Raw genomic sequence first — 13,298 nt, 5'->3', positions numbered from 1 at the left:
GTGTAACTCTTAGGGGCCCTGGGACTTGGAGAATGTTGAGTGAGCACCAGCTTCAACTCGGTCACCTGCTGCCATTGCCAGAACAAGCTGACTTGTGTCTACCCGTGTAAGTTCTACATGGAATCCTCCTCCAATCTAAAGTTCTTGCTGTTTGAATTGCAAACCTAGCGCTCAACCACGTTCATCAGTTATCTCAGCCAGCTCATCCAGATAATTCACTGCCACTTCCGGATCGGTGCTCGCTACCTCGCCTGTGCATTCATGTTGGAGGCAGGTGCTTTTGTTGAACTTCACAAACTTACTCGCCCCTTCTTTCAGTATTCCCGGGAGTGAAGAGAGTTAAGGTTAGGCTCCGGATTAGGCCTTGGTTTAAATAATTGTTTCGGATTTGAAGTTTTATCTAGGTCACTAACAATTTCTCCATGTAGTTGATATGGACATTTTCCTTTTTTTTCATTGTTGTCTTCAGTGCAGTAGCACTTTTAATCTCCTTGAAAAGCTTTTCCTTTGCATTCACAACTAGGCCAACTATATGGCACCAGGGGCTTAGCTTTTGTACTATTGGGGCTGTTTTTTTAATCTTTAAAAAAGATTTATTTTTATTGGAAAGTGAGATACACAGAGAGGAGGAGAAACAGAGAGGATGATCTTCCATCCCTGATTCACTCCCCAGGTGGCTGCAACAGCTGGAGCTGAGCCATCTGAAGCCAGGAGCCAGGGGTTTCTTCTGGGTCTCCCATGCGGGTTCAGGGTCCCAGGGCTTTGGGCTGTCCTCAACAAGCAGGGATCAGATTTGGGAAGTGGCTGCCAGTGCCTGGCCTGTCAGTTTTTTAAAATGTCTTCTTCACCAAGCTTAATAAATTTCAGCTTTTTATGTAAACCTTCACCTGAACACTTGGAGGCCACTGTAGGGTTACGCACTGGCCCAGTTTTAATGCCGCTGTGCCTCGGGGAGTCAGGGCGGTGAACGCAGCGAGAGATTCAGGGAATCAGTGGAGCAGTGAGGACACACCTGCTTATCAAGTTCACCTTTAACTGGGTATTGCTTGTGAGCCAAAACTATCCTATCGGTAATGTCAAAACTTACACATCACTATAACACATGTAATGCTAACAAAAAATTTATAAGAATTCCTAATGTGACAGAAACAGGAAGTCAGTGCATCCTAAAGGCAGGGCTACCCAAAACCTTCAATTTGCAAAGGGAAACGATGCTACAAATGCAGTAAAAGAGAATATGCTTATAGTTGTCAGGATCCCTTAGTCCTGAGATTAGCTGGGATACCTTCTCCTGCCTCTTTGGGTTAACCACAGTCACGGACACATCTGTCAGCTAGGCTGGATGATGGCACTGTGTGGACGAGAGGACTTGCTCAACGTGCTCCCTAGCCTGCTGGCAGGACAGAATTCAGCAACTCACTTCTGAGGAAACAGAGACCACAGAAGTTACCACTGCTGCGCTTAGGGATGGGTTCAAAGCTCATTTCGTAAAATGATTTCGAACCAATATGACTGATAAATTCACCGCATGAGACAGGACTGACTGCTCATTAAATTTACTGCATGTGAGATTAAAGCAAAAGTCTCATATCCCATTGAGTTGACTCAGAGTAAACGAGTCAAGCTTGACTTTTAGAATGTCTTGCTCATTAATAAATGCAAGAACCTAACACATGGGCGTCATTTCTAAGGGCTAAATTGGACTGTACTGGTCTGAAGAGCTTGGCATGCACTGTCACGTTCCTTGCGAGCTGCTGGATGTTCTAACATGTGCTTTGCTGCCGAACGTTTCTTCGCTCACAGTCCTGGACGAGGCAGCACAGCAGCTAGGTCAATACCACTTTTAGTTCACTGAGCATTCTCTGTTCAGGGCCCTTTAAAATTTTTCAAACATTGTCTTGTACCTGTTACTTTTCCTGATCTAGAGCCCTCCCTCCGCCCCCATCCAAACTAAGCTGCCTTTCATCTTACTCATCAGATCATTTTTGTCAATTATATTAACAGTGAATACATAATCAATAAACACTGTGAGAAGTGACTCGAACATTGGCCCCAAAGATTGGTGAGGAACTCCCCTCCCCATCATTTTAGCCACTCCCCCGCCCAGCCACTTTAAACAGTTTTTTCCCTTAGGTCTCCGTTCCCTGAAGTTTCCGTTTTATTTTGTTTCAGTTCTGCCCAAGTGTCAGTTTCGGTTTCATTTCTGTTTATCTTGTGCTATTTAGTTACATGCCCAGTTTTGTACTTGACAGTTCTATCCACCAATCCCTTGTGGCCCCGCATCCTTGGTCCCTCCCACCACTATATCTACCAAATCCCCACGGTCTTGTACCCCCAGTACACAGCCCTACGTTCGCTTGCATTTTCTCTCTGGTCCTCCTGCATGCTTGATACCCTCTCCACTCTGGACTCTCCTGGAGCCCTGCTCCTGTCACTACAGCAGGAATCTTCCTCTCTCTCTCTCTCTCTCTCTCTCTCTCTCTCTCTCTTCTCCCAGCCCACTCTCCTGGCCACTCCCTCTGCCCTGCATTCTGCCCCATTTTCTCTTTGCACTGAATAAAGAGGTCTCCTTTGAGACTCACTGGCTTAAATGGTGAAAACTCCTAACAAACACTTCCTTGAATACATGATTGTTCCCAGAATGACAAGAAAGAAGTGAGCAAGCAATGTGGAAATTCCAGGTTAAGGTCACACAAAACAGAATTTTCATGAAACTCTCAAGATATTTAAGTAACTACCTCTTCTTCCAGCCTAACTAAAAAATTCCAACAAAACTTTTTAAGATAGGCACTTAAGTTTCCACTCCACCAAAGATGCTCACATTTCAAAAACAAATTAAGGTTTATTTATTTGGAAAAGTACAACAACACAGACACTCCCCTAATAGCCACAGCCACCAGGGTTGGGACCGGCTACCGCCACGCGACGGAATGGTTACTCTCACACAGGTGGCAGGGGACTAAATAGTCGTCCATCATCCATGCCTTCGCAGATGCATTAGCAGGATTAGAAGTGGAGTAGGCAGGACTCCAGCTGGCACAGATACAGGATGCTGTTGTTGTCAACGGTTAGCATGCTGTGATGCACTGCTGGCTTCGAGACATGTCTGCATCACTGGTTCATGTGAATGTATTAAATACTGAGGCTAGCAATGTGGTTAAGCCACTACCTGCGGTGCCAGCAGTCCATTTGGGTACCAGTTGATACCCCCACCTGTTCCACTTCTGATCTAGCTCCTGGCTTAAGGTCTGGGAAAGCAGTGGAAGGTGGCCCAAGTCTTTGGGTGCTTGTGCCCACATGGGAAACTCAGAGAAAGCTCCTGACTCCTGGATCCTGACCCCAGCCACTGAGACCATCTGGGGAGTGAACCAGAAGATAGAAGCCTTCTGCCTTTCCTTTCTGTAACTCTGCGTTTCAAATTAAATCTTAAGAAATACATAACATTAAATATTTTGATTAAAATATATGTTACATATGTTAAACAGCTCTGCAAAATTCAGATTCCAGACAGAATGAAAGCTGCTAAATCGGTTGACCTCAAAACAGATGATTGGATTAACAGATTTCTTTAGATTCCTTTGGTGGACCTAATGTACCCATAACATCCTGAAATAGACAGAGGGAAGCAAAACACGAGAGCTACAGCGATGACATTATGAGGAAGACCTGACCAGGTATCACTTGCTTTGCAAACAGACGGACATGAGTCCAGGTGCACATATACTTCAGAAGCTAGAAAAGCCAAGGAGACACATTTCTTCCTAGAGCCTCCAGAAAGCAAAGCAGTGCCGGCAGACATCTTGATTTCAGCCCGATGCCATCAATTCCATAATTCCAGGTGTCAAGTACCTCCATTTGTGTTCATCTGTGACAGTAGCTGTAAGAATGCTACAAAGGCACTGTCACAATACACAGGGCTAACTCCTCCACGTCCTTAAAGTACAGGCTGGATCAGCTCAAATGGCCCCCACGGCTGGGCCTCTGCCACCCGCATGAGAGATCCAGATGTAGCTCTTGGATCCTGGCTTGGGTCTGCCCGCTCCAGACAGTGGGATTCAGTGGATGGAAGATCTCTGTCTCTCCTGCTCTCTGTTCAACTCTGACATTAAAGTAAGTAAATAAATGAATCCTTTACACACACACATGCTTGCTGGGTATTTACCCAACTGGTTTATGCTACTGTTTTACATGAGAAGTTTTCCTATTTGTAGATACTAGTGATTAGATAGTCTAGATAAATTGTAAAACTCTATGACTTAAGATGGAAGAGATAAATAAAAATCTTATACCAAAACCAATTTAATGTATAACACAAAAGCATCTTAAGATGTTGAAGAGACAAAAAACTACAGTGAATGAAGTCATTGAACAGATACTAGCAACTGTTCCAATTGCACTTTTATTCAAAATTGAGACAGGATGGTTTAGCAAGTTCAAGTCAACACAACTCTTTAAACATCAAGGTGTGAATGGGTCACTGTGAGCTATAGTCTTACATCACAGCACTCGCCCCTGCCGGCACCCTGTTCCCCCTCTGAAACGCAGCACTTGCCATTGATTCTGTCCTGAACTTCAGGGATGTACCTGGTCCTAGACACTGCACGTGACCCCTGAAACTTGGGAACCGGTTCTGTGGAACCAACAGTAAATCCTTAAAACTACATTGCCCTAAGCATTCACCTTAGACAAGCTGTCATAGGCACTATGAACAAATCTCTAAGGTAACTGACAGCCCCTCGGCTGAAGGCGGTAGAAGGGCTTGCACGACTAGGTAAGCACTTTTTCTTACACAGCACAAAACCTCTCGCCTGAGCTGCCAAGAGATGGGAAAATCTGCCACTCCATTGTCTACTTCAGCACGTGAAGTTCTTTTGACAGGAAGAGATAATTTTGATTTGTTTTACTCCTGGAGGAAATTTGGTGCCCTCTGGTGTTGGAAAACAAGACGATCCATTGCACTTTTCAGAAACAATGACTTCGGAGAGGATCCTAAATGCATCAAAATTAAGAGCTCAATTGCGTATTCTAGTGGAGCACAGACACATAATTATTTTTTAGTGGAGTGTTTCGGTAATGGGTTATTAAGAATTCAAGTTTTATTCTGTTAGAAAAGCATTGTTTAAATGTTGAATATCTTAGATAAAAGAATACTTATATCCAAGTACAGGATTCCAGGCATCTCCCGTGTTGGCAGACACGGGGAAGCTGCTTTCCTGGGGTTTCAAACACTTGTCGGAAAAGATTTACATGGGACAAGCTTCAGGAGATTTGAACTGGACACTGAAGTGCTGCCAAAAAGTAACTGATTCAAAACATCTGGAAGGGTAGGAATGGAGCAAAAATGGCAAAAAAGAAAAGAGAACAGATGGGCAGTCCGTGTTGGTTAAGGTGGCAAGTACATGAAACTGAAGGTAGAGATTAAGAAACCTCGGGACACAAGGCACCAGCTGATGCCATTCGCCAGCCACACTGTGCACCAAGCGCAGACCTGCAGGGTAAACTCCCTTTGTCTGTGTCACTCTGTAACTCGCTCACTGACGGTTCGGATGTCCCCAGCCCCGACCAAGTCAACACCACACATGCCCTGGTGTCTTAGTGCATCGGTAAACTAGAGCAGCATACTTGAGACTGCAATGTTCAGTGAGGGGGGAAAAAAAAAAAGACTCATTTTCTCACAGTCCTGGAGGCCGGGAGGTCCCAGAACAAGAGGCGCTACACTTGGTCTGAGGAGACGCTTCCCGTTGCTTTACTCCATAGAAGAAGGTAGATGGGAAAGAAAGCAAACTACCCAAATGTCACCATGAAGGTGGCATCAACAAGGAGAGATGTTGTGAGCAGCTTAGACACACACACATGTATAGTTTGCTCTATGATACAGATCTACACACACATCCCTTTCCAGGCCTCTCCCTTTGTGCCTCCCCACACCTCCCTCTTGCTGTTGGTGCCCAAGTTATTACAATGGCATAGTCATTCATTTCACCATTACAGGCTTCACTTTATGACCTGTAGATGTGCATAATTAAAATAACAATGGGAATCTACTATTATTTGGGAATAAAGACACACACTATGCTCATCCATTATTTCCCAGCATGCTCATCCCCTTGCAGGGTTTACAGGTTGTATTTATTTGTTTGTTTTAGAGAGAGAGAGAGAGTGTGTGTGTGTGTGTGAGCACACGCATGTTCTGTGCTCTGTACTAAGTGTCGTGTATCATAGAGAACAAATGATATTTGTCTTTTGAGGCCTTGCTCATTCCACTAAGAATAAAGGTTTCCAGCTAAGTGCATTTTGTTACAAACAGTAAGATTCATTCCTTTTGTGGCTAAGCAATATTCCATGGAGTAAATAAATGAACATTAACTCTGAGATGAAATGATCATATACATTGAAGATCAATCACTTGACAAATTTCAAGTTTCGTGTAGGGCAAAAATCATAAGCCAACTAGGAACAAAAGGAAACTTCCTCAACTGCGCCCTTCACAGTGCCAGCGCCTGTCGGACAGTTCGTTTCAATCCTAGCTGTTCCGCTTCAGATCCAATTCCCTGCTCATGGGCTGGGGAGGAAACAGAAGCTGGCCCAGGTACTGGGGACACTGCCACCCAGGGTGGAGGTCCTGGATCCTGTGTCTGACCCTGCTAAGTCCCAGTGGATACACCCAGGTAGGGATTGAATCAGCAGTTGAAAAAATTCCTTTCTCTCTTCGTTTCTTCACTCCTGCTTTCTTGCTCTCACTCTCATTCTGTCACATGGCCTTTCAAATAAGTCTTGAAAATTAAAAAAAAAAAAAAAGAAAAGAACATATCTAGAAGAAGCCGCAATTAACAACATATTCATTGATGTTTCCTTAATGGCATCAGGAAAAACTCAAGGAGTATTGGCACTCTTACTCGCTCTGCCCTAGGATCCCAGCCAGCACCACACAAGTGAAAAAAAAAAATAATAACTCCATGTTGGAAAGGAAGAAAACCTTTTTAAAAAACCTACTGTCACTAAGAACTGACAACCCAAAGATTGCAGCATTCAAGATGAACGGATAAGTATCAACTGCATTTCTGTAAAGTATAAGAATTGGAAATTTAAATAAAACAGCATTGTTTATGAAGAGCAAAACAATGTCAAAATTGTCAAAACTTAGACATCAATCTGTCAAAAAAATGCCAACGATGTATAATGTCCGCATCACAAGATACAAAAGCAGTATGCTAAACACCGGAAACACCCAAGTGTAAGTCAATAAATTAAAAAAAAAAAAAAGAATTCACTCCAGAATACATACATTAAGTGTAAATCTAAATTAATAGTTGAATGCTCACAACTGAAAAATATTGATGAAATAAATCAAAGGCCTAAATTAAAACAATCATATTCAGGCTGAAAAAGTCAAGATAGTCAATATTTAAATTCTTCCCGGGTTAATTTATACATATTTAACGTAATTCCAACTAAAATCCCTATACAATTTTTTTGTACATTTAAAAAAGACTTACTCCAAATTTTATAGGAAAAGGAGGCAGAAGAGCTAAAATAATTTTTTTTAAAGACCAATAGTTTTGGAAGATTCTCAGTACCTTATTCCAGGAATTACTAAAAAGAAGCCACAAGAAACAAGACAAAATGCTGACACAGAGATGAACTAAACGGGAGTCCACACATCTACACACATTCCACCAATTGATTTTTGACGCAGTTCCAAGTCATTTTCCTGGAGAAGGGATAGTGTTGCTAAAACATGGTGCTAGGATAACTGAGGAACTCTGCAAACAGTGGACCTGGAAACAAACGTCACCACCAACTCTAAAACGAATCCAAAAACAAACCACAGTTTTAAACATGTCACTTCAATCGCTAATGGTATCGGAGCACACGCAATGAGAGCCTTCGTCATTTAGGATAAGATGGTTAGCAGGACACAAAAATTATGACCTGTTGAAAACAAACTGAAAAGGTGGACTTTACCAGACTTACACAGGTTTTTCTGCAGGAAAACAGTTAAGAGAATAAAAAGTCAAACTACAGACTGGGAGAAAATATTTACAAATCACACATCCAAGGCAAGATCTGTTTCCAAAAAAAAAAAAAAATAGAGAGAGAATTTTCAAAACCAATGAAAAAAAAAAAGATAGCTCCATTGAAATCTGAACCAATGCAGTGAAGAGATACTTCATTAAGGAATATGCAAGGATTAAAATTAAGCACAGGGAGGATGTTCACTTAGTCAAATACAGATTAAAGTCGCAGCGCAATACGTCTACATGCAGTGATGTTTATGACTAAGAAATACGGAGGATACCAGGTGCCTGAGCTCAAGGATGTACAGCAAGCTGAACCCCATGCATTGGTGCTGAATGTAAACAGGGTATATGGGAAACAATTTGATGGCTTCTTATTTAATTAAATATTCACTTACCATGTGATTTAGCAATCCCACTCCCGGGCATTTACCCTAAAGAAATAAAAAAAAAAATTCAGGTTCACAGAAGAAAATGTGCATTTGCATTTATCACAATTTGCTGCATAACTATGACAATGTGGAACAATACCTGCTTGCTTCCACGGACGAATGCATAAACTATGGCTCATTCACAGGATGCAAAATCACCCGACTATAAAGAAGGAACTGTGCAAGGGTACTCCGAACAGCTTCTGGAAAAACTGAATTAAAATGTTTTCTTGCTGAAAAGGTTGTTAAATTCACCTAGAGGTTTTCACAAAATGCATTTTCCACAAACTTTTTGAAGAATATTCAAGAACTTAGATGAATTTCATAAGTATTTTTTTTTTAATTTATGAGAGACAGAAAGAGAGAGACAGAGAGAATTCATGCCCCATCCACTGGTTGATGGACTGAACCCAAGTCTAAAGCTGGTTATTCCATCCCGTAATCCAACGTGGGAGCCAGGGCCAGGATCACTGGAACCCTCACTGTGGCTGCCCGGGGCCTGTGTTAGCAGGAAGCTGGAGTCCTGGCTCTCCAGGGAGTCACCCCTGGGACACAGATGTCCCCGACCTCTGCTGCCAAGCATAGCCCGACAGCAAGCAATGCAGGCTTATGGGAAATGTGTGTTTGTGTCTTCTTTCCTCTCCACTCAAAAAACAACAACAACAAAAAAAATTTTTAAAAAAGAAGCCACACTCTCATAAGATTTCATGTGATATAACTATAATTTTTCTAACACCATCATTGTACCAAAAATTAAATTTTAAGTGACAGAAAAGATCAAAAGTGGTTATCCTTGGATAAGGGGTGAAAAAAGGTGGGATGATGATGGTATGTAGCCTAAAAGGGTGCTGGGGGTGGGGAGAGGGGGTTGTGGGGGATTACTGAAATGTCCTGTGTCCCTGCTGTAGTAGTTTAGTCATTCCTTGCACCTACAAGCTTGTTTAAATTAGAGATGTGTGTAGGAATAAATGAATTTTACTGCATTGCAATTTAAAGGGGGTAAAGCTACACTGGCTAACAAGAAGTTTGCTGGCTAAATATAGGTCAGTATTATGTCTTTCCTCAAAGTAAAGGCTTAATTAACCTTGGCAAAACAAGGCTACTGGAAGCTAGTTGCATTTTCTGCTTCAATACTTGTCTTATTAACAATGCAAAGTTTCAAAACATGGAACTCATTCAGTGTCATGGACACTTTCTGTCAACAGTCCATGCCGCCGAAAGATGTCTAGCTTACAGGAAAAAATTCATTAGAAACTGCAATTCAAAGTAAAAAAAAAAAAAATCCATATTTCCCAAATAATTATTTTAAACATTAAAAAGTCATTAAAAGTAATAAATTTTACTTTATATTTTCTATGCTTATTCTCCTTCCAAAAAAAAGGGGGGGGGGGGTGAAGGGAAGAACAGGACCTGTATTTCAGTGTTACGGTAGCCCAGCAGATGCAACACCCATGTCAAGTACCAGCTGCTCCATTTAAGATCCAGCTTCCTGCTAAAACCAGTATTTGGGTCCCTTTCAAAATGTGATGGAAGCCTGAACTCCTGGCTCTAGCCTGGCTACAGCCATGGGGGTACGAGCCAGAGGACGGAAGGTCTCTCTCTCTCGCCCCCCCTCCTTCTCTCCTCTCTCTCTCTCTCTCTCTCTCTCTCTCTCTCTCTCTCGCTCTCTCTCTCTGGTCCAACCCACTACAGCAGCCAGTGGGGAATGAGCCAGAGATGGAAGGTCTCTCTCTCTTCCTCTCCATCTCTCCCACTTATTATCACTCTGGATTTAAAAAAAAAGAAAACCAAATCTTTTTTTTTTAAGTAACTTCTAAAAGTCATGGTGTACCAAATAAGTGTTGGAAAAATGTTTACAGAATTAATCTTCACTGACTATGGAATGAGCTGTACAGCTATACCATTAATTTATCACAGGTGTTAACTCCTCTTGGGACATTGTTTGCTTAAGACAATGAGACTTGGGCCCGGCGCCATGGCGCAGTGGTTAAGGTCCTCGCCTTGCACACCCTGGGATCCCATATGGGCACCGGTTCTATCCCGGCAGCCCCGCTTCCCTTCCAGCTCCCTGCCTGTGGCTCGGGAAAGCAGTTGAGGACGGCCCAAAGCTTTGGGACCCTGCACCCGCGTGAGAGCCCCGGAAGAGGCTCCTGGCTTCGGATTGGCATAGCATCGGCGGTTGCGCTCACTTGGGGAGTGAATCATCGGACAGAAGATCTTCCTTTCTGTCTCTCCTCTCTGTATATCCACCTTTCTAATAAAAATAAAATAAATCTTTAAAAAAAAAAAAGGTAATGAGACTGACATCTAAAGTTTTTGTTACTCTCTGAGCTGCACATACAACTAGCTCGGGAGAAGCCTGTGTTACTCTCATAATTATCCCTGCTGAGGAGTCACTGGGCGTGAGCTTGCTTGTCACAGATCCAGGACTTATCAACGGTTGCCGATGAGCTATGCAAATGAACCCAATCAAATGAATAACTTCATCTATACCAAAAAACAAACCAACAAAACAGACTTGACTTTGCTTGTATTGAAGCCTAAATCATGTAAAAAATACAAGCACTCCTACAGAGGAGAAAAGATGAATGGGACAGCTGAGGCTTTCCCAAGTTCCCAGTCCAAGAATTAAAACATCTGTAAAACTTCAAAGATGGTATCTTTACGTATAATAATACAGAGGAAAGTGGAATCTGCATACTTCTCTTCAGTTTCCACTTGCCAGAGGATTATTTAAGAGCCCTGTGCATGAAAGGATTTTAAGCTATTTCTGTGAATAATCTTGTCTGATACACCTAAGTTTACACAAATGTGATTAACATTTGGACTTGAAAGCTTCAACAAATCAAACAGCGAGCAGAGGCTCTTGATGTGACGCATACTCACTTTACATACTATAAACTTCGTGTCACACGATGCCATCTCGTGCACATGAGCCGAATTGAAATGCTCCTGTTGGCAATCGGTTAAAATATGATCAATAGTTTCCTATAATTCTAACTGGGCCATGTAATTGAAAGACAGGGAAAAAAGCAAACCACCTCCTCTAACTCAGGTGCTCCATGCAGAAATTTGACTTTATTGATTCTGTGACTTGGGACAACAGCCATTTTTGAGTTCACTTAATGAAGCTGCAACTACCTATATTTTATTTCCTTGATACGAATGGTCAATATACTGATTAATAAAAACTACTAACAGGGAAATCATAAAGGCAATTTAAAAAAAAAATGTTTGTGCTGAAATACAGCATTTCCCAACCCCCAGGTTTTCACAAATGCCCCTTCCATGGATTTGTTTTCCTCAGCACCTAACACTTACTGTTCAATCATTTCACAGAGCCCACTCTGAAGTACACCATGAGGGGTACACAATTATTTCAAACTACAGAAATACTTTCCTATAAAATTAAAGAAGTGGTACATGACTCTTCGAGTAATTTCCAAAATGGGGCACAGTTAATTATATGTGGATCATATGGACACATCATTAAATAATGTCTCTTGCAAATACCCATTTACTGTAAATGTCATTAAAAAAAAAAGAAAGAACTGTCACTTGGTAATATGCAGCCAAGAGAAATATTTTGTCCAACTTGGCCAGAAACAAATTCACTACAAAACAAATTTATATGGTGCAAATTTAAAATGCGTGGCAGACAAACCAGGCTCTTGAAATTAATATTCCCCTAAAATATCAGTTGAATTGGAAAAAAAAAGTATACAAAAAAAGACTTTTCTTATAGAAGAAACAAAAAGACAGAACTCTACCCAATCCATAAGTTCGCACGATAAAGTGTACTTAGGGAGTAATTTCACTTCCAAAATTATTCTAACCAAGTTTTGCAATACAGGTATTTAAGGTTAACTCCACTCCTCAAACCTCGGTATTTAAAATGTACAATTTTAGTAGACTCTTTTTAGGGAAACGCTACCTGCTTCTGCAGCCATCTTTCATGCCGTCGTTGTTTCCTCCTTAGATTCCTCAGCTTGCTCCGCTCTCTCTTATTCAGCCTCTGGTTAATGGTGCCCAGTGACAAGCTGGCTGAGCGCAGGAAATCCAGAGGGGACAGCTGCTCTTCCTGGTCGGAGCCTTCCAGTCTGCTGCGACCAGCCGAGGGCAGGTCCACGAGGAAAGTCAGGTTGCTGCTGGTAGCGTTGTCAGAATACACGGAAGAAGCTTCTAGACCGCACTGAAACTCGCCTCCTCTTTGTGTCTGGGTCTCGTGGGGAGCCACAGAAAATCCTGGCAGCAGCATGTTAGGATCAAAACGGGATGGGTTCGGAAAGGAACAGCTATTTTTAGCCGATTGTAAAGACAAACGTGAAAGGCCCACGGGCTGCGTGGCATCCAGCCTGGGACAGGCGGTCGGCTTACTATGCAGTTCATACAAAGTGGGTAACAAAGTCAGTTTCCCGCTGATGTTCAGATCCAAACTCTGTGATTTTCTATGAAAAGCTCTCGCCGTGCACCTGCCAGTCACGAGTCGGGGAATAAAAAGCTGGTATTTGGGATCTGAGGTTCTGAGTAGCGCTTGTTCGTTCTTTATCTCGAAATCCGTGGAGCGTACCTCCAGGCAGAGCGCGTCTGTTAGCCTCCCAGGGCTGTCACGGTGTTGGGCCATGTCGAAAAGCCTTAGGTTTCTGCTTTGAGAGCCACCACCTGTCAGCCGGGCGTCGTCGTCCCAACCTGCCTGAACCCTAGGACGTGACAAGTGTTTCGGCGAAGGGCTCATGAGATGGCCTGCCTGTGCTGGGGGACGATCGGTTCGGCTCTTGCAGGGATGTACAGCTGCCGGCTGGCCACAGCAACATTTTGGAGTGCTGACAAAATTAAAGCCCCCTACGCG

General features: G+C 42.6%; 1 protein-coding gene across 1 annotated transcript in view; it reads right to left on the bottom strand.

Moving 5' to 3' along the window:
- The window catches only part of RNF180 (ring finger protein 180), a gene marked incomplete at its 5' end in the record, with an annotated part of 148,565 nt that overhangs the window by 94,077 nt on the left and 41,190 nt on the right, over positions 1-13,298 (bottom strand). Inside the window, 2 exon segments of the mRNA XM_040977339.1 lie at positions 8,417-8,452; positions 12,384-13,298. Coding sequence (XP_040833273.1) covers positions 8,417-8,452; positions 12,384-13,298 — 951 coding nt within the window.

Source organism: Ochotona curzoniae, unplaced genomic scaffold (genome assembly GCF_017591425.1).
Source record: "Ochotona curzoniae isolate NIBS_2020 unplaced genomic scaffold, NIBS_Ocur_1.0 contig_2754, whole genome shotgun sequence".
In the NCBI taxonomy this organism is placed as follows: Eukaryota; Metazoa; Chordata; class Mammalia; order Lagomorpha; family Ochotonidae; genus Ochotona; species Ochotona curzoniae.
Note: the sequence above shows the minus strand (reverse complement) of the source record. Positions and strands in the feature narration are given on the sequence as shown.